The 19308-nt window shown below is 38.5% G+C and overlaps 3 protein-coding genes across 3 annotated transcripts; 1 reads left to right on the top strand and 2 right to left on the bottom strand.

The window, feature by feature from the left end:
• The first annotated feature begins 1 nt into the window (after window position 1).
• On the top strand, window positions 2-3300 carry LOC140940270 (uncharacterized). Its single transcript, XM_073389192.1, has 4 exons — window positions 2-105; window positions 390-437; window positions 1238-1285; window positions 1945-3300. Exons 1-4 carry the CDS (start codon window positions 34-36, stop codon window positions 2644-2646), a joined length of 870 nt encoding a protein of 289 aa, XP_073245293.1. The 5' UTR covers window positions 2-33; the 3' UTR covers window positions 2647-3300.
• A 1132-nt stretch (window positions 3301-4432) lies between these two features.
• Window positions 4433-9054, bottom strand: LOC140940265 (uncharacterized). The gene is made up of 2 exons (XM_073389172.1): window positions 8813-9054; window positions 4433-8151 (listed from the first exon to the last, which is right to left on the bottom strand). Exons 1-2 carry the CDS (start codon window positions 8855-8857, stop codon window positions 5224-5226), a joined length of 2973 nt encoding a protein of 990 aa, XP_073245273.1. The 5' UTR covers window positions 8858-9054; the 3' UTR covers window positions 4433-5223.
• An 899-nt stretch (window positions 9055-9953) lies between these two features.
• LOC140941969 (uncharacterized) lies at window positions 9954-12420 on the bottom strand. Its single transcript, XM_073390968.1, has 4 exons — window positions 12390-12420; window positions 11995-12051; window positions 10989-11375; window positions 9954-10189 (listed from the first exon to the last, which is right to left on the bottom strand). Exons 1-4 carry the CDS (start codon window positions 12418-12420, stop codon window positions 9954-9956), a joined length of 711 nt encoding a protein of 236 aa, XP_073247069.1.
• Window positions 12421-19308: the final 6888 nt, after the last annotated feature.

Here is a 19308-nt window from a genome sequence, read left to right as displayed (position 1 = left end):
GATCGTAATCACCTATTCAGGCCACTGAGACATATGCGGGATAATTGGCACGATTGGGCAATCACAATAGGCCAGTTGTATGCTAAGCAGCCTAAACCTTTGAGTGTAAGCGAGGTTTGGCTGTGACTATATTTTGATAGAAACCTTAGTGTTGTCATATGCCTGATAATAGCATGATTTACAGGCTGTACAAGGTCACTCCTACCCTTGCTTCAACTGGCTAAAGTAAATTGGTCTATTGCCTGATTAAACGGAAGTGTTTAAGCAGCAAGCTACTTTTCAAGTAAACTTCCGGAATCGTCCCGATTGTCTTGGACCTCCTGTTTGAAGTCCAAGGGAAAAAGCTTTAAGCAGATTGAAAAAAATCCTTTTTTCCTTCCCCTTATTAGAAAACTCATCAGATGGTCAGTTTTGGAACACAAGTGAATATGTCATCGGTATGGTAATTTAATAATTCAATATTAACTCTAAGGTGAATAAGGAGCTTATACAGAAAATAGACAAGGGAAAATTTCGGCACATTTTGCAATTTTTTGTTTTAGCAAAATGCGCAAAGATTTCCGGGCAATGTTCAGGGCACCCAACGTCAGTTTTCGGAAAATATCTGTTCCGAAGACGATTTGAGATGTAAAATTTTCGGAACTTTTGTTGTAAGATTTCTTGCTTGCCTGCCTCTCGTAGGATTTTCGAACATCTGCAAAATGGTATGATTGCCCATTTTTAACGGATTTCTACCCTAAAAGGGTAACCTAGGATTTTCGGGAGCCTTTTTTCCGGGCTGAAATTTTCGAAAAGGTATGTTTTGATCCCTATAATTTTAATTTCGGATCACTTGACTTTCAGCTAGGAAATCCGAACAGGTGAAAATTTTTAGGGGATAAAAATATGCCTATATCTACCGTTTAAATCAGTACTAACTGAAAATACGTTTAACAATGCTATGTTTAAGTGGTTTTGAACTATGTTGTAGTTGGGTGCCCCTCAATGTTTCATTGAATTGTAGGGAATGATAAAAGCACATAACAATCCAAAAACGATTGTCCACCAATTCAAAAACTAAGTTTCCATTTTAAGTCTCTTGAACGTTAACAGGCTGAAAGAAAATGCTCATAAAATCAATTCGACGGTTTTTGTCAACTCTCTACAACAATAACTTTTTTCGTCCGTCGTTTGGATATTTAGCGATGCCTAATAACTTCTTTTTGAAATTTTGAAATTTTATTTTTCTTTGTTCAAGGAAAATGATCAAATGATATCACGTGGTACTCAAGTCAACATGAGAGTCGTAAGTTTTTATTGGAAGAAATTGTTACAAATGCCTATAATTATCGGAATTCCCACCCTCCATCAACAAAATAAAACTCATTAACAATACTGAAGTTCAAATGAGGCCTGTCACTACTGTTGTATGTACAAGTTAAAAATCCAAGCTTTCGCCGGTCAACGACATCATCAGGAAAAAAACTGTTTTACGAACTTAAATATAAAATATCCAAAAGTATTCCAAAATAGGGATTTTTTTTCATAATGCGGGAGGTCGGTGATTATTGCTTTGCTAACCGCCAAGAGAGAAACCCAATGTGTAACACTGCTTGGTCAAAGGAATCAACAAGGAAATTAAACATTCTCACACTCATCTTCTAAGTACGTCAGCCTATAAATTTCTTATACCTTGTGATAAAACTTAAGATAATCCACCTGAACAAGCATGTTTGTTTTCCATTTTTGAACTCATGGGTCAAGTTTGTTTTGCGTGATGCGTGATAGGCTTTTGCGATGTCTAGAACTTGTTTTTCTCTTCAGCGAAGAAGAAGGCGGATGAGGCATTATTATTTATTGCCTTGGACGTATACTCTTGAGACTTCTATTTGGATTTCTCCATGGATTACGTCCCAATGAAAATGCCCATGCTGACATTGTTCTTATTTTTTTATCTCTTGTCAGGTTTTGAAGCCTGTTATGCCCAGCAATAGTGGAACTGTTCAAAGATTCCATAATTTAGTTTACTTGCACCAGGATGGATCAGCCGATCACATGGAATACATACCAACCTGCAGAGGCGCTTCTGCCAAGAGAGCGCATCATGACCATCTTCATTCACTGGATGTAACCTCTAACCTTTTGAGTAGTAGAGGAAGTATTCCTCACCATCACCACCACCAGCTAGGTGAATCAGATTTAGTGGATGTATCCTGCAGTTGTTTACCTGACGAAGGTTGTGAACTACATTGGAATACTGCACAAATTCACGAAATGAATATGTTTTCTAGAGATCAATCTCATTGTAGAAGTGATAGATGCAAGAATTTTGTGAAATCGCAAGCACCAATCACTCCGTTTAGACAAAAATATAGCTCATTCACTTCAAGACAGCCTCGTCAGATGCAACAGGAATCATATTTATCGAGAAAATCCCTTAATCAATTACGCCAATCATTTAAACGAGTCACATCAGGAGAATCTAAACTCACCAATACTCCTTCTTTTCAAATGTCCCGTTCAGGGAATGGTTTACAAACTAAGCTACGTACGGAGCATGGTCATAGAAACCAATTTTTACCAAGAAAGTCGCAGCTACTAAATCCTTCTTCGATTTTTGGTATTGGGCAAGAGCGGATTGGCTTGTTTGCAGAAAACAAACAATAAAAATGTCAATTAACTAATTAGTTTCCTTCATGACCTTCATGTCCGGATTTCGTTACTTGAAACGCAGTTAACAATCACTCTCCCCAACCCACTATTGGAACAGGAAATGACTTCCTGTCATGGAGGTACCGCTGACCTACTTACTTCCTCCCGCTATTCTCCGTCTTCTTCTTTGGGACGAAGCGTTCGATCGCAGAATGGGATATCGACCTCTTCAAATGAACCAGTTGAAAACATAGCTCTTCCCAATAAGCTAACATCAAGAAAAATAAGGACTTTAATAACAAATCAGATCTTGTCGGAGTCCGTGGAACAAAGGAACAGCTGCAGTTCTATTCCTCCGCAGTTAACACCACGCCGTGGACGTTACCCATTGAAAATTTTACGAGCGGAAGTGAATCCGAACAACACAGTGGATATATCTGCAGTTCTTTCATATTCAGAAGAAAACTTGCCCAGAAAATGTGTACATCAAACTGACTGGTTTTAAAACCTTAACTTTACTGAGGTGAAATAAAGCCACCTATTGAGGTTATTTGACGTCTAGGCAACGTTAAGTAAAATTGCCTGCAACAAAGACTTGCAAAGTACAGTTGAACCTATTAGAAGTACATATGAACACATTTATTTTTGTGACAGGTTTCACATGTCTCGAAAGGGGTTAAGGGGACCACTTTCTTATTTTGCCCTAAACGGGGACATGAGGCTAATCTCAGGCTGTAACTGTTTACAGTCCCCTTACTTTTTCTAACTTGCAGTCGCCTTGGTTTCAAACATCAAATTTATCTAGCGGGCGGGGGACTGGTTGGGAGGCCAGAAAAATTGCCTTCCTCCTCCCACTGCATTACTATAAACCCCGACTCCCGCCCCTTCAGTACATATGAAACCAAGTTGGTCGCCTGTTACACTCAATCTCGACGACGTTACAGGAAAAAAGGGAACTGTGAACAGTGTGACACATTTCATGTATAGAGTTTTAAATAGGGCGCCTGTGTACAATTTTTCAAAGATAAAGCTAGACCGAGTAACAAGATGTTGAGACAGATTATATTTGTGACAGAAAACGCCTATTGGAAATTGTATGCGTAACTTTGTGTATTATTATTTTTTAAATTTAGTGACTTACTGTGGGCAAATTCAAAGAAAATGTATCCCTGCTAATCAACAGGGTTTTAAATTTGGGTCGTACAAGTTTACAAAAAGATCCTTTTGTCCTAAATAGGGGGAAAAGTGAAAAGAAGATTCTGTGTTTTATATCAAGGTCAAGATTAGGACGCCGCATTTGCTACAGCACCTTTATCAAGCTTACGTTACTTAAGTGCCCTCTCTCTTTTCCGCCTCGGAAATACATCTATCTTAATAAGGAGATCATATGCTATAAACTGTATTCTCTTACTTTAAATGATAGTATAGAGTATGCATTTACCAAAGATGGCAAAGAAGCTTCTGTATAGACAGAGAAAAGCGACGATACTTTAAAATTATACATTCGGCTTTATTGTGCTGTGCTGTTTTTGGATGTTAGCTATTCGCTTCTTTGATTACGGTTGAACTTATTTGAAAGAGCTAAAATCTGTGAATTTGGCCACTCTCCTACAGTTGTGAAAAAATTGAAATTCACGCTGGTAAATGTTCAACAATCAATTTAATGTCGTAACATTTAAAAAAAGCTCACAGTCAAAATGTATAGGCTTAATCTGTCGCTGATTTCGCGGATCTTCTCCCGTTCTTGTCTTTGTTTGCCGTTCAAAGTACTCAAGATATTCTTTACCGTCGATGTCTTTGTTAATAACGACGTCTCCCCACCGAAGTACTCTTTGCTCATTCGAAGAGAATTTTGTATCTCCGCGCGGCCATGTAATATCCTCTATTTATATCGCGCCACCAATTTGCACTGACAGCCTGATTTTTTGACAAGTGAACATTTTTAATCTTGTTCTCTCTGGATATGCCAACCTATCCCATAATTCACAAATTTAATTTTTGTAACCTCATTACTTCTCTTCTCTATTATGCAGCACATTAGACTGTTAAATTCAAGTGCACCTAATTAGGACCTGTCCTTATTTTGCAAACACTCTCGAGTGATGTCTTTGTCTTATGCGTTTAAGATACGAACTCACTTCTTCTTAGAACAATTTTACACTTCATTTAACAGTATCATCTACTCTTACTGAAACCGACTTTATGACAGTAAAGTTTTTTAGGTCCTTAGCGCTCGCAGGTTGTGCTAAGGTCGTCTGGTGTAGAGGCTTATTAACCTATACGTAAAAGATTATAAAGTTAGTGCAGTACTTTCAGATTCGCAAAAAAGCCAGTTCAAAGAAACAATATGTAAACTCGGCTGGACGAGGTTCGTTTGGTGAAATTCTTTGCTAGATACATTGTAGCGGACGCAATACGCTTCCAGTTAGGCTGCATGGCAAAAAAGAAAGCATAGCAAAATTTGGCTTTCTGGATATCGAATCGAATCAAGAGCAATTCTCTCCTTTATGTCTCCCACGCGTTTCCACTTCCACTTTTAATATGGCTTCCGCTTTGAACTACACCTATGTTGATGTAGCCAGCAAACTAGGTTTATTCTTTATGGTGTTCTTTATTGCTATCTTCCGTTAAGGATGTTTGAGTGGTCTTCAATTCTGTCTTAGATTCGGTCTTTAGATTATGCCCTCCTAATTTTCCTTCAGGGATCTGTTTACTTTGTGGAGTGTTTTCACAGTCTAATAAGTTCGACCGCCCTTCTTGAAAAGTTTGCGTTCTTTGCCGAGGATTGGTAAATTTTAGATGATGAAAAATCAGTCGACGAGGTTTGTGTTGCTGAAGGGTATGTTTGTCTTTTTTTACACCCTGGGATGACGATGATCGGGGTTTCTTTTTCAGCTGATCGTTTTGGACTTCAGGCTGTCGTTTTAGAGAGCCTTTCTGAAATGTATGCTGTTGGCAACTATCATTTTCGTTTTTCATTCCTGAGTTAAGCGAGAGTAATCGGACTTGCGCAAATTTTCTTAGATGATTAAGGTATCGCTGACATAATGGCGACATTTCGACCTGTGGTTTAGCAGACCCATTTGGTTGGGAAGACGTACTTCGTAAGGGGTGCTTAGGAGGTCGATGATCCTTTTCATCGTCTTTCCCGACTCGTGAAGAAGGATAATCAGATAACGAAGTGCAATTAAAACTTAAGGATTCCCCAGCCGTTTTGTTATTATCGCGGTGAGAGGTCCGTGAACTTGAATCATACAAATCACTGTTGCTCGTTCCAGGGTCTTTACTGGGTGAATCAACCCTACTTTTGATGGGCTGGTCAGAACACAACCCTCTCTGTAGGGAACCACTTGTAGCTGTGGGGCCATGAGGAAATTGTGATAGTCCTTGACTAAGATGGGGAGGGTTTAGCGAATTCATCGAACGGGAGTGGAGATTAGAATTCAATAGAGCATACGAGTCAAAACCATTTTGATGTAATGCTGGTTCAGGGAAACGAAAACATTTTGGTGACATGTTCTGGTGCATACTCTCAGGCTGTTGCTTTGGAGATAGCTGTGGGTCAGGATGTAGAGGTACTTCAAATGGTGATGGTGACTTATTTGTCTTTGGTGATCTCCTGTGATACATTCCATAAACACCATGAGTGTTTGACCTGACTGACGGCTGGTGGGATTCCTTTCCTTTCACCCTGATACTTGGATAAGGTTGATATCTTGGCTGGCTGATGACTATGTTTGGCATTATGGCTGGTCTTGGTTTGTATTGCTTACCATCCTCTTTATCTCGGTACATCCTTGCAAGTGAGACGAATTCGCCATTCTGCAATGTCCTGCTATGCCGATGGGGCGTCATTTGACCCTCCCCTGGGGAAACTGTACCGAAACGTGACTCGCAACTAGAAACATTCTCCTTCCGGAATGTCTGGTCATCTATCATCTTTTGTGAATTAAAAACAGAAATATTGTTGAAAGGGACTTCAGGTTTTTTGCCAGAAGTTTGTTGTGTTTGCCTTCCGTCAACATTCTGTGTGGAGTGCAGAATTGCTACAGGATTTTCAAATCCTTGTCCTTCATACGCATGGTAAGGAGTTTTTAAGTCAGACAAAGAGGTTGAGCTTCCAGCTGTTGCTTTTGGTGGGGAATACTGAGCTTGCAAGGAGGACGGAGGTTGGTAAGGAGTCATTCTATTGTCACCGGTGTTTATCTTTTTCACTCTTGATCCATTCAGGTTCATTTGCCTTTTCTCAGTTCTTTCATAAGGAATTAGATTTCCTGACAACTGGGAAGTTTGTGTTGAGGTGGATCTCAAGGGACAAAGCTTTTGTGTAGATGTTTTCGGTCCTAATCCTGACATTTCAGATAGCGAGAATATACAGTTTCTTTGGCCTGTGGATTGGCCTCTTGTGACTGTGGAAGGGCTCACAACCGATCGACATTCCGATGTTTTAGGAGCGCTGTAGTCTGTTCTTGAATGCTGTGACAGCAAACTGTCAAATGGCCGAGAAACCGCTATTATGAGTTGTGATTCAGAGTCAAGTACATGCGACTGCGGCTCGTTTTCAAGCGCTGAGGTAACAACAAAAGAATGTTCCAATGATTTTCTGCTTTTACTGATATCTTTAACTGTGTCATGTTTTCTTGAATGGCTCTCATATGTCGCCGAGATCCAGGACTTGGTTAGTGTTTTACAATTCGAATTTGCCACATCGCATCTCGTCTCCGTATTAAACACGTTGTAGTTATAAGATGCTGCTGCCTTTTCAACATATGGTGTGCCTTTTTTGAAGTCTTCGTTTAAAACGCAAGGTTGCGAGCTTTGTTGATGAAGAGATGTAGTCCAAACGGTTTCTGGCCTTTTACTGTTAGCCAACGGTGAGCCTTCAGCTGTACTTTCTGGAGACAAGTGACTTACATTGGATTCTCTCGATGCATCAGGGTTACATAACGTTTTGACCTTTTCTTCCATAGCCGTAAAACTTTCTGGTAAGATTTGCTGTAAAACTTGGTTAAGGACCGTTACAGGGCTTCTTTTCAAGTCCCCTTTGTTATCGTTATGTGGGGATGAAGTAGCCACACTGTAGGGATTTTTCATAGGTGATAAAAGGCCTTCACTTCCATAGTCTAATGATGGCCTCTTTGTGCGGCAATATGGAGTTTGAGACATTAATGGCACGTATTTTGATAAATAGACAGATCCATTTTCGGGTTGTTTGTTATAGAGTGGAGGAAAACTTCCTGAGCCTGTACTAACCAAACTTTCTTTCCCGTGAGGATCTTTTTGATTTACCGAGGTCATGCAGTGAGATACACTTCTGTGAGGTGAGAAGCTCATTTTTGGGTGTGTCTTGCTGACAGAAAACAAAGGCTTGTTGCTGGTAATGGACAAGGCTCCAACCGTAATGGCAGGGATAGGAAGAGGTTTTTCGGATGGTTTAAGTCTCATTGTTTGAACATCCACTGCATGAATTTGTGGCTCTGTTTGTACTGTACGAGACGTTACGTTTCTTCTTGATAGTTCCTTTGAAATTTTAATAATTAACGATGAGTATTAAAGAGTATAATAAACTGACATCTCAAACGCTACGTCATGTTAAAAAAACGCATCTACAATTATCCTTGTTCTTGTATTTTTAAACAACCGAGGAAGAATACATGTTGTGTTAACATCTGAATTATTAGGTTCTGGGAAAAATATTCTGTGATATAGTCCAAAGATTCTTGGGTTTATGGCAATATAATCAAGTGGGGTATCTCAAGACAGACGAAAAACAATGGGTTTTGTAAGGGCCTTGTTTCAGAGCCACCTGTGCCAACCTTCCTTGAAATAAATAAAAGAAATGATAAATAATGATTTGGAGGTAGCACATCCACAAAGTGGTTCTTCGTCTACCTGATTCCTGGTCGAATTGTAATTTGGAAATGTTAGTGTTTGAGAAGAGGGGAAAACGGGAGTACCCGGAGAAAAACCTCTCGGGGCAAAAGAGAGAACCAACAACAAACTCAACCCATATATGGCGTCGACGCTGGGATTTGAACCTGGACAACATTGGTGGGAGGCGAGCGCTCTCACCACTGCGCCATCCCTTACTCCTCAAACCAACATAACCAACGTCGTGAACAATCCTTTATATAGCGGTGGCCTTTTTAGATTTAAATATGTGCACATCAGACATTCTAACCTTATTCTGTTGGGTTTTTAGTCCCTTCACGGCGCTGTATAGCATCTTTACTTTCTGCTTTAAGTTGCGATTTTCTGTTTCTAGATTGAGAACTCGAACCTGGAGCTTTTCGGCTTCAGCAAGCGTCTGTCTCTTGCGGTCTTTTATGATTTTTTTAATTTCCTATTAAAAATGAAGAAAAGAAGAATGTTAATAAAACCTGCTATCAATGACCACGTCTCCAAGTGTTATGCGTACTTGGTTTCAGGAAAGAAACTTAGATTTCCTAGGAGCCGATAAACGAGAAAGTCACTCTTTGTAACTAAACATTAATAATGTCAAATAGCCAAAGGTGATCTACTTATTGCTCGAGTTTAACGCGTTCTCTTTAGCATGATCATTTATGGATATTACCCCTTCTCTCCCTTTGGATGGGACGCATCGCAAAATTACCTCCACGTTTATATACTTCCTGTATTCATTAATGTAACTGAAGGAGTATCAGGAGTAAATTTTTTATCAAAAGAGGCAACGCAACAAGGGCAGCTTTTTCGACCTTGCGATTTGGTGTCTGATCAAAGTTTTCCCCCAGCATCTTTTTAAGGCGCTGAACTGTTGAATGAAATGCTTGGTCTCAATCCTGGGCAAAACCTAGAGCAAATTGGTAAGATCAGGTTGGCAATGTAAATCTATATCTCTTAAAGGGGCTACGTGACACGACATTTCCTCATTTTAAAAACGTTAGAACTGGTTTTCATATCAATCAAATTCCAAAAATAATGTTTCAGTTTTGTCATTTAGGACTATATTTAGGCATTGAAAGGGTTTCCAGTTTTCTGGTGTAACGGATGGCAAGGATAGAAATGGATTGAAACTTGAAAAAGTTGGGCCAACCTTTTCGTGTTTTAATGCCATGCCAGGAAAAATCACAAAAAACATTTTTATGGTTTGTGCTGCATGGTGATATTTGTTTGAAGTCTTCTTTCATAACTCTATTGGCGTATTTTGTGCATGGGTAAAGGTACTAAGTAATGACCTCAGCACAGAATTGAACTCAATTAGCAACATCCTCAACACATAGCCCCTTTAAGTGCTTGGAGTTGTAGTTAGTGTAAGGTTTTTAAGGTTTGGCCTTGAGTGCCTTGGTCGTTGTTGGATGCTCTTATACTAGTTCTTTCATTTTAGACGTATTGATTGCAGGGCAGCAATCTGAGCCCACGAGCAGCCTGGAAAGTTGACCACACAAAGTAATGTAAATAATCGTCGAAATGTGACTTAGGGTAGACTTCGAATTCGAGATACTTACCCCACGGATGCTGTCCTTACTTGACAGAGTAAACTCCGAATAATTTCGCTGTGAAGTTACTTGACTTGCAGTAGTGTATCCATTGCTCGTTTCTGATGTATTAAGTCAATAATGCAGAGGGGGTTTAGTTGAGATTTGAAATTAATTTTACTTCAGTCGCTTGCAATGCTACGCTTTCTAATTAGCCCAAAATAACCATTACATGCCAATTGAAGCTAAACCAATTGAAGTTAAAATAAATAATGAATTGCTCGAGAGAAATTTCCCCCGGTCTTTTGGTCAGGCAAGGTCGGACTTTTTTCAGTTTTTACAGTTGCCTGCAGACGTTATACGTTCAATAGGTCATTTGCACGATGACATTATTTTACTAACACGACAAGAATCCTTCAGGGTTTTGCTTTCCTGTACAAATTAGGGCTTTTGTTAGTCATACCTCACCGGGATTACAAAATTTAAATATGAAAGCAAAAACGAAAGGGATTCTGGTCATAGTAGCAAATTGACGCCATCGTGAAAATGGCCTATTGAAATCTTTTGTATTTCCTGGGAATTTGTGTGTTCTATTGTATAGATTGTTGATTTGTCCCCAGTGTTATTTTGTTACTTTCACAATACAATTTCACGTTGTGTTACATTACGTTTTTATATTATGTTATTCAACGTCAGGTTAGGCTACCTTACATTTTCATGCTTACCTATACCCTTATCGAATACTGTTACAATTTTATGTCATATTATTACCGGGCTGGCCACCATATTCTCACATAAAAAACATCAAAGACCTTATATTTCACGATACGCGCGCTAAGCACGTTTCACGCACGATTTTGTCTGCTACCACCAGCTAATGTATGTAAAATTGTTTTGTCTAAACAATTTTTTTATCCTCACCATTAGAGCTTACAGGTAACTTGCAAGTGACGTCTTGAGATAACCCGTATGTAGGACAATTTGCTAAGGGTACGTTCGCCTTTGATGTGGTCTCTTTGTCTGCAGCGTTTATGGCGAAACCTGGAAGTTCTTTTTTGACCTCAGTTGAAGAGGTCTGGCTTTTTATGAATGCTTCCAAATGCATAGCACTTCTTTCAAAACTCTTCAATCCTTCTGGTTCCTTTTGATTTAGACTGTCAACAATACGTCGATACAATATGGCGATTTCAGGTCGAACTTGCTTTGGATTCCAATTCATTTCCTTATGAGGAATTATTTTACTGCAATGTTCCACTCTTTCCGCGTTGTCTTTTTTGCCCACTTGAGAACCATTCGGTTCATTTTTTCCTGTTAGAAAACAGCGAACCATAAATGCATAGGCAAGAGAAAAACGAAATAAAACGACGATTGCTATATTTCTAAGTTCACACGGTGACCCTCGTGAAATGTGTCAAAACTAGGCTTGTAAGACTGAAGCTGAGTGGATATTGACCAACATTTGTTACTTATCATCGAGGAGGGAAAGTATTAGTTCTTATATGGTCTCCACAACGGCAGTGAGACACTGTATGTATGGGTATTTCCGACGAGATCGAAGTGGCAACTATCGCTGTTGATGAAAGGACGATTTCCGTCGTCGTCGCCGTGATTGTTCGAGCTCCCCAGTTGTGTTACCACGCAAAACATTTTTTGACATGTGGCGATTTCGTTGAAAAACCGACGATTTGTTGGAAAACGATGTCCGCAGATACCCATAGAGAGCCTCTAAAATAGGATCCCAAATTTCCACACCTTGGAAAAAGCAAATTGGCTAGAACTATCGGGAGGTTTGATAAATCGGTTGTAGAATAACAGTGTTTCATTGGTGGAAGGAAGTAAAATCGGTATTCTACAGTAACAAATATAAAAAGTGATACTGGCGGGCGTATAAATTAACTTTTGCCAAATCAGTGTATGGGATACTTACCATCAGGATCTGTGTCTGGGTTATCAAGCTTTCTGTTAACGAATGGGAAAAAGAAAACTGAGAAAGCCAATTTTTTAAACAATATATATTATTCTTAACTCTCACAAATTATAAAAGTGTCAGTTCAAAGTGTCAGTTATTCCGATATGAAGTCAACTTCCCTTTTCATTGGCAGTCCAACAATTATCGTTTTCATTTCTGTTATAAGGATAATAATCATCTTATCACCGTTGATCAAAGCGCACTGTTACTAATGTCCTCCACTGATTTAGGTTATTTTCTTCTTTTCTTCATTTTGTAAATCAGTGAATGCTACATCAAATGAGATTCTTCGTTGCACGCCTTATGTCGCCCGATTTACGACAAAACATGTCACCACTTAATGAGGTACTAACCTGATTTAAAACCGAGGTGTTTATAACACATACCGAATGTAAACACATAGACGCCTTCCTTACCTGCGTTTCGGTGATGTTTCTGAATCACCCATCTTTTACTTCTGGGGAAAAACAGAAGAACAAACTGTAAGCTGCGCTTCATTGTTTGAATTCGCGGATGTTCTCACAATATAACTTGCCTGAGTCTGATATCGAGAGAACTAGACCATACTTCTAAATATGGCTTTGGTTTGGTTCACAACTGAATACATGTGATACGTCTACACGAATGTTTCATTTTCTATATGATTTCAATTTTACTTTCTTCAAATGGTGTGATGTCATGAAGCCAAAAATCTGAGTTTACGGATAACACCTGTTACTTTCAGTGGCTTTCATCTCATCTGAAAGGAAACGAAACCTAGCTCCTGCTCCCTTTTCAAGAACCAGGGAGGGGTGGGTGGAATACCTTTTTAATTTTGCATGCTTTAGTGACCTTAACAGTCTCGTGTAGTCATAGCCGTATTCGTTTGCACCACACATATGACCAATCAATTCTACCAAGAAAGAACCAAATACCTTCAAACACTGAACCAGACAGATATGGTCTTAAATTGACTAAACATAGACCATTTTCAAATACAGTCAACTCTCGCCTTGCGGACACCCTGCTATGACGGACACCCCGATAATGCTAACAGCAGCTACCTCCCAGGCAAAAATAAATTCTCGTTGTTTAAATGAAATAAACTCCCGCTAATTCGGAGTCTCGCTGATGAGGACACTGACTCAAGGTCCCACAGTGTTCAATGTAAATGGAGTTGACTGGACATCATTCAAACACTGAACGTTTTCACTCACTTAGCAGCAGCTACAGTATACAAATTTCTTGGAATAAAAGAATTTTTTTACATTAGAAAAGTAAAAGTTCAGTTCTTATAGGATTTTTTTTTTGTTTACCAACATGGCCGCCGTTTCAATGCTTTGTACACCAATATGGTCGCCGTGACATCATTCCCTTCCGTTTATAGTATTTGGAAGAGATTTTTCAAAATTATTTTGTTACGTTAATTTGGAAAATATTATTACCTGGCATGAGAGTGGGTTTCGTATTCGTTTCAGTTGAATCTAGAAGCACGCCCAACTATTCCAGTAATAAGCGATTTGAGAATATCTTCCTTGTCTGTCGTTTATAGATCTCTACATGAGTGCTCATGAAACGTTGCCGAGTGAGATTCTCTTATCAGTATAATTTGACAGCTCTTTAGTCTTGTGTCACGTCGAAATGAAACCTGTTTTCTGGTTTTCTTTGTATAGGGCAGAAATATAGGCAGTTGCTACAAATGAATTTTGGTAATGCAGTTGTTAGCGGCAGCAGTTCTCTTCAGCAGCTGTGTTAGTTTGTATTGATATTTTTTCGGTTCCGTTATTCTGAGGCGGAAATTAAAATACCTAACCCTAAAGATGAATAAATTTTGAGTCGTCAACAGAGCACTATAGTTACGACTGATATCTTGGTTCGGGTTCAGAAACATAATAGCATAGAAAACACATAGCAATGTCAAAAATAAGACCTTAGACAGGTCTTGCTTTTCGAAACCGAAATAGAAGACGTTAGACAACAGTTACGGTTTTCAAGCTCATTCTGTTCAATTTTAAGTATTCCTCTTGTCTTTTGAATTAAGTTAATTGCATAAGATGATTAAAATTAGTCTTTATTTTGTAGCCACTAGATGAGTGGTTTCCAAACGAGAGAATGTGTCAGTGGCAGAAATGGACTTGCAACTCATAAATACACTGAACCAAGTCACCTTTTTATTCGTTGCTACAGGCCTTCAAACGTTGGTTTAAAAGCTAGACGCATATCCAGATGAACAGGGTATAACTACCATTAATATGGCCACACCTGCTTACAGTTAGGAACGACTTGTAAATGTATTTCACCCGTGCTAGCTCAAAACGGATGTTAGTCCTGCTATTTTTAAAGCATCCCGACTATGTTACCTCATAGTCTAAGCCGATTTTATTCAGTTGTTAAGTCCTAGGATAGATAGAAAGCAGCACAATCAGGACATTTGCTTACCTGATATCATTTTGTCAGTTGCCAGCCCCACTATACCACCAAACGGATCGACTGAAAGATTCTACATCCGCACAAAAAAAGACGTGTTTGGGATGACGTATTCAGTCATAAATAAGCTGCAAGGGCGGTATGGTAGTTAACTATAATATATAAATATCAAACTGCCCAAAAATAGAAAACTGTCATCCTGGCGAGACTGAAATGTTTTCATCACTACTTTGCCGTTTCTGTTTACATTTCTAGATTTATCACTTTCTGTGAAATTTTTGACCCTTTTCCCAGTGCAAAGCAAGTAGGCTCTGATCATTAGTCATCAAACACTAGTGTCTCGGAAAAGATATAGCATGGCATAAAATGGCGTGAATCGTCTTAGAAGTTGATTACAAGCCAGAATATAAATTTTGGCAGACAACTAACTGTGCAGTGCTAATATTTCCATTTTATGACAATCTGAAAGTATGGAAATTATCAATATGTGACTGACTAGGCATGACAAAAGAATCTTTGAAAAATTGTCTAAGACAAAGACAGGCCACAGAAGCAGTCAGTAGAGAAAACGCGCTTCAGTAATCATTCCCCAAAGCAAAACAGGGGAACCAAGTCATTTTTGAAGCTCCAATGCATTTACACATTCCCGAGGCATTGATGACTATTGTTTTACAGCACTTCAATCTTTCTATTAATTACATCTAAATCAACACTGCTGTTTCCGGTTTAAAAACTCGCTTGCTCATTTGTATAAAGCACAAGCTGAAACGGTTGCAACAACTGAATTTTGACAGGAGTCAATTATGCTACTGCTCTTATCGGCAGTAGTTCTTACAACAGCCGTGTTAAATAGTTTTGGATATTTGCGCAGTTATTTTAAGGCTGGATTAAAAAAAGCCGATGTTAAAACTGTATTAAGCCAAAAAAAAACAAAAAAACTTTAAAACTGCCACTTTCTTGGCTTGGATTCAGAGACATGTCTGCAACGTCAAAGACTGGTTTAGCGTTACGAAAATAAAATACAAGGCATCAGACATTACAGTTTTGATTATCAAACTCATCTTGTTCACCAGCTTTTACTATTTTGAATTTTGTTTCAAATTAAGGGACGGACAGTTAGAAAACTTATGGGGGAGGGGCGGGAGGCGAATTACCAAAAAATTATTCGCGCAAGGGAAAATTAAGGGGAAAAAAATTCATGCACGCCAATTAACCCTAAAAAATATTCATGCTACAGCCTAAGAAAAATGCATACAAGGAATTTGTAACGAAAAAAAATTCCCGGGGCTCGAAAATTCCCCACCCACGCATAAGATTCTTATAATGGTGCGTCCTAAGTTGATAGAGGCAAGTAAATGATGGGTTGTTTAAACACGAGAAGACGTGTTACTCATAGCGATTGACTTGCAAGACAAAGCACATTCATGGAGCCGCGTCTGTAACACCTCGAACTCCGGAGGTTTAAGTCACGCCCGTCACGTAGTTTCCTTAGACAAGGAGCTTCACTCCACTTGGTCTCTCTTCACCCAGGTGGGAGGGGGGTAACCCTGCGATACTTCTAGGCATAATTCATGAAAACCGGGATAAGCTTCGGTCGTTTGGGCCTTTAGCTCGTGTGCCCCTTTGGCCTTTTTTTTTTAAATCTAAAAAAAGACAGGCCATTATAGAAGTAGCATAAAAAAATGTGCTTTGCCGCTGCTTTGCTGAACACAATCCATTTACCTGTACTTAATCCTCAAAGCAGAACAGCTCAGGACCAAGAAAATAATAATGTTTCAAAAATGAATTAAACACAAGTTTTGATTGAGTTTCTTGTTGGAATATCGCTTAGTAGGAAACTGTGATGTAGAACTTGTATTCGGAGCAGTGGTCGCCCTCGTTATCAGGACACTTCATTCCTAAAAGTATTTTAGTTCTGTTAAGATGATATAATCAGCATGTCACGAGCGCGTGGGACAAAGACAGGATTCCAACGTATGACCTCCCAAACACCGGGCAAGCGCCCTATCCTCTCTCTATCCTCCGCTTAAAATGTTCCATCTCTCATTCTTTCACTGTGCAGTAGGATCTCGTCATTGCTGATTCTAGCGGTATGCAGGACGCGTCAGTTTCAGATATGAACCTAGTATATGGCCTCGCTCTTCATGAGTTCTCCGTAGCTCACGAGCGCCCGCCCGGTGTTTGGGAGGTCATAGGTTCGAATCCTGTCGAGGACTCAGATTTTTTCTTTGTCCCAAGCTTGTGACATGCTGATTATTTCATCTTTACTAAGATTTTTTCACCGGTCTTAAAATTTACCATCCTTCATTCTTTCACTATTTTCATTCTATACTGAAATATATCTAACTTTTTATCGGTGGCCTTTTTCTGCAGACCTACTGTAGGAGAGCTTCAATGGTGTTAACTGTCAGTCGTCAAACGAAAGAAAATTTTTACCGTCAACCGTCAAAAATGCAGATTAATATTAACTGTCAAAGGTATTACAAATTTCGTTATTTCAGCTGATCTTCACAGACTTCTGGCTCCTCAAGAATCTCTAAACTGGACAACTCTGAGTTCCTAAGTTCAAAAACATACTCTCTAGACATTACAAGACCTTTTAACTTGCTTATATCTGAAAATATTTCGAAAAATTTTAAAAGCAAAGGCCAAGAAGACTTCGAAGACACAAAAGTTGATATTAATCTATACAGAAATTAATGTTTACTTAAACTCTTGGACTATTAAATTTCTACTAAATAATCGTCAACCGTCAGCTGAACCGTCAAAGCTGCCAGCCCATTGAGACCCTCCTGTAGTCATTTTAGGCCCGGTGACTGTGTACAGCATGGCTACAGAAAGCGAAAATATATCATATCAACAACCGTCAATTACTTCATTCAGATTATAACTTAGTCTTTTACTAGCACAATATTTCATTCTCTTGCATTATAATATTAAAAGAAAAAGAAGAAAGAAAGTTAACTCTATACAGTCTGGCTTGCCGCGATTAGCTCTGGGCTTATCTGATACTGCTGTGGGTATCATTTTCGTATATCGTTTTTAAAGCTTGGGACAATACCCCAATTGAAAAAACCCACTTGAAATTTTGCAAACGTTACCTAGAAATAAGCAATAAAGCTTCAAATGTTGCAAGTAGAAGTGAATTAGGACGGTTGCCATTAAATATTAAGATTTATAAAAACATCCTTTATTACATATTGTATCTTCTGCGTAAAAACGAGGATACTATTGTTAAACAAGCCTTTCATACTTCGCTAGAACTTCACTGTAATGGTAAAAATAGCTTTTACCATAATCTTATGAAAATATCGGAATATTATGACCTCCCTGATTTTGATCCTAATAATTTAAGTGAAGCTAAGATCAAACACTATATAGATATAATAAAACAAAAATATATTGCATATTGGCAACATAAAATCCATCATTCTAAGAAACTACAATTTTACAGCTTATTTAAACATGATTATAAAATTTCAAGTTATCTAGACTTAATTAGAAATTCTGCTAATAGGAAAGATTTAGTGAAAATTCGTATAAGTAACCACAAACATATAGTCATGCAAATAAAGCTTATGTTGTTGTTGTTGTTGTTTAATGGCGACGTAGGTAATGTAAAAACTTGGATGTATTTACCCTACCAAGTTGCAACATGCAGAGAATGTAATAAGCGGTGTTGTTCTTATTGGAGTATGGAGAGAGAGAGCGCAGAAATTTCAGTTAAAAGATAAATCACTGATAATCTTGTGGGTCTAACAAACTGCGTTATCTCAAACACTGAATTAGTTGCCTCTTTCAGTAGTAAGCTGTTTTGCTCTCATTGGTCAAGAAAAGGAGATCGTTTTGCACCAATTAATTGTAGTGAGACTTCTGTTTTTAATTTCTTGTCATACGAAACTCAGGCTTGCAAACAATAACGGCAGCAACAATATCCGTTATTCAAATTCACTTTAGGGATGATTAGGCTGGCTTGCAGATCATGGTCAGTTTTATGCTGATTTCAGAGTAGTCAAAGTGAGGAAATGACGTTATAACAGATTTTACTTGCAGCCGTATTTCTTGGCACTGGGAGTTTTTTTCCAAAATTGCTCACGGGAGATTTGTTCTTCTAACACCTAAAAGGTGCCTCATGTTTGTTCAGAATCTGTACATGCGAGAGGGTTATGAAGATACTTCAGGATCAAGTAGACCCATCTTAAATTAGGAGATGCTAATATGAACTAATCAACCGTTGAATAGTGAATATATCAAATGTTGAGTAAAAAGAAATTCGACAGGGCCTCCTTTTTCTAAAGTAATTTTTTATGCTGGGGGAACAGATGGAACACTCCTTCTCGTGTTTAATATATGCACTTCAAATTAATACTTTAAAGATGGAAATAAATATATCTGTTCCGCCATTAAAAACAGGGATAAAAAATATAATTATATCATTTTGGATAATTATAATTAGCAGATGGTCCTCACAGACGTCGCTTTTTTTACTTGGGTTCGTTGCTCCAGAAAGCCTTTTCACCGCCATGTAGATGAGTTAATCGATGGAAGATAAATGTATTTTTCAACTTTTTTTATAGGTATACTTACCATTGTTTCAAGGTCATATTCTTATATCATTTACTATACCTGAAAACAAAGAAATTGAGTTGTCTTCTTGCTATTTTTGCTGTGTTTTTAGGAAAAAGTTCGCCTATTTCTTCCTTGTGAAACGAGTAAAAAGTTCCGCCATTTTGTACTCACCATCAAAACAACTCAACCTCGTCCCCAGGTTCTCTCGGTTAACGGTTTAATAATCTGGCAATTTTACTGCACGATTGACGTCATCATTTCAATATCGCAAAATTCTTCCAAATTTGGTCAACAGTA

The sequence above is a fragment of the Porites lutea genome, chromosome 6, assembly GCF_958299795.1.
Source record: "Porites lutea chromosome 6, jaPorLute2.1, whole genome shotgun sequence".
Lineage (NCBI taxonomy): Eukaryota > Metazoa > Cnidaria > Anthozoa > Scleractinia > Poritidae > Porites > Porites lutea.
The sequence above is the reverse complement of the archived record's forward strand: the minus strand, read 5'-3'. Positions and strand labels throughout refer to the sequence as shown.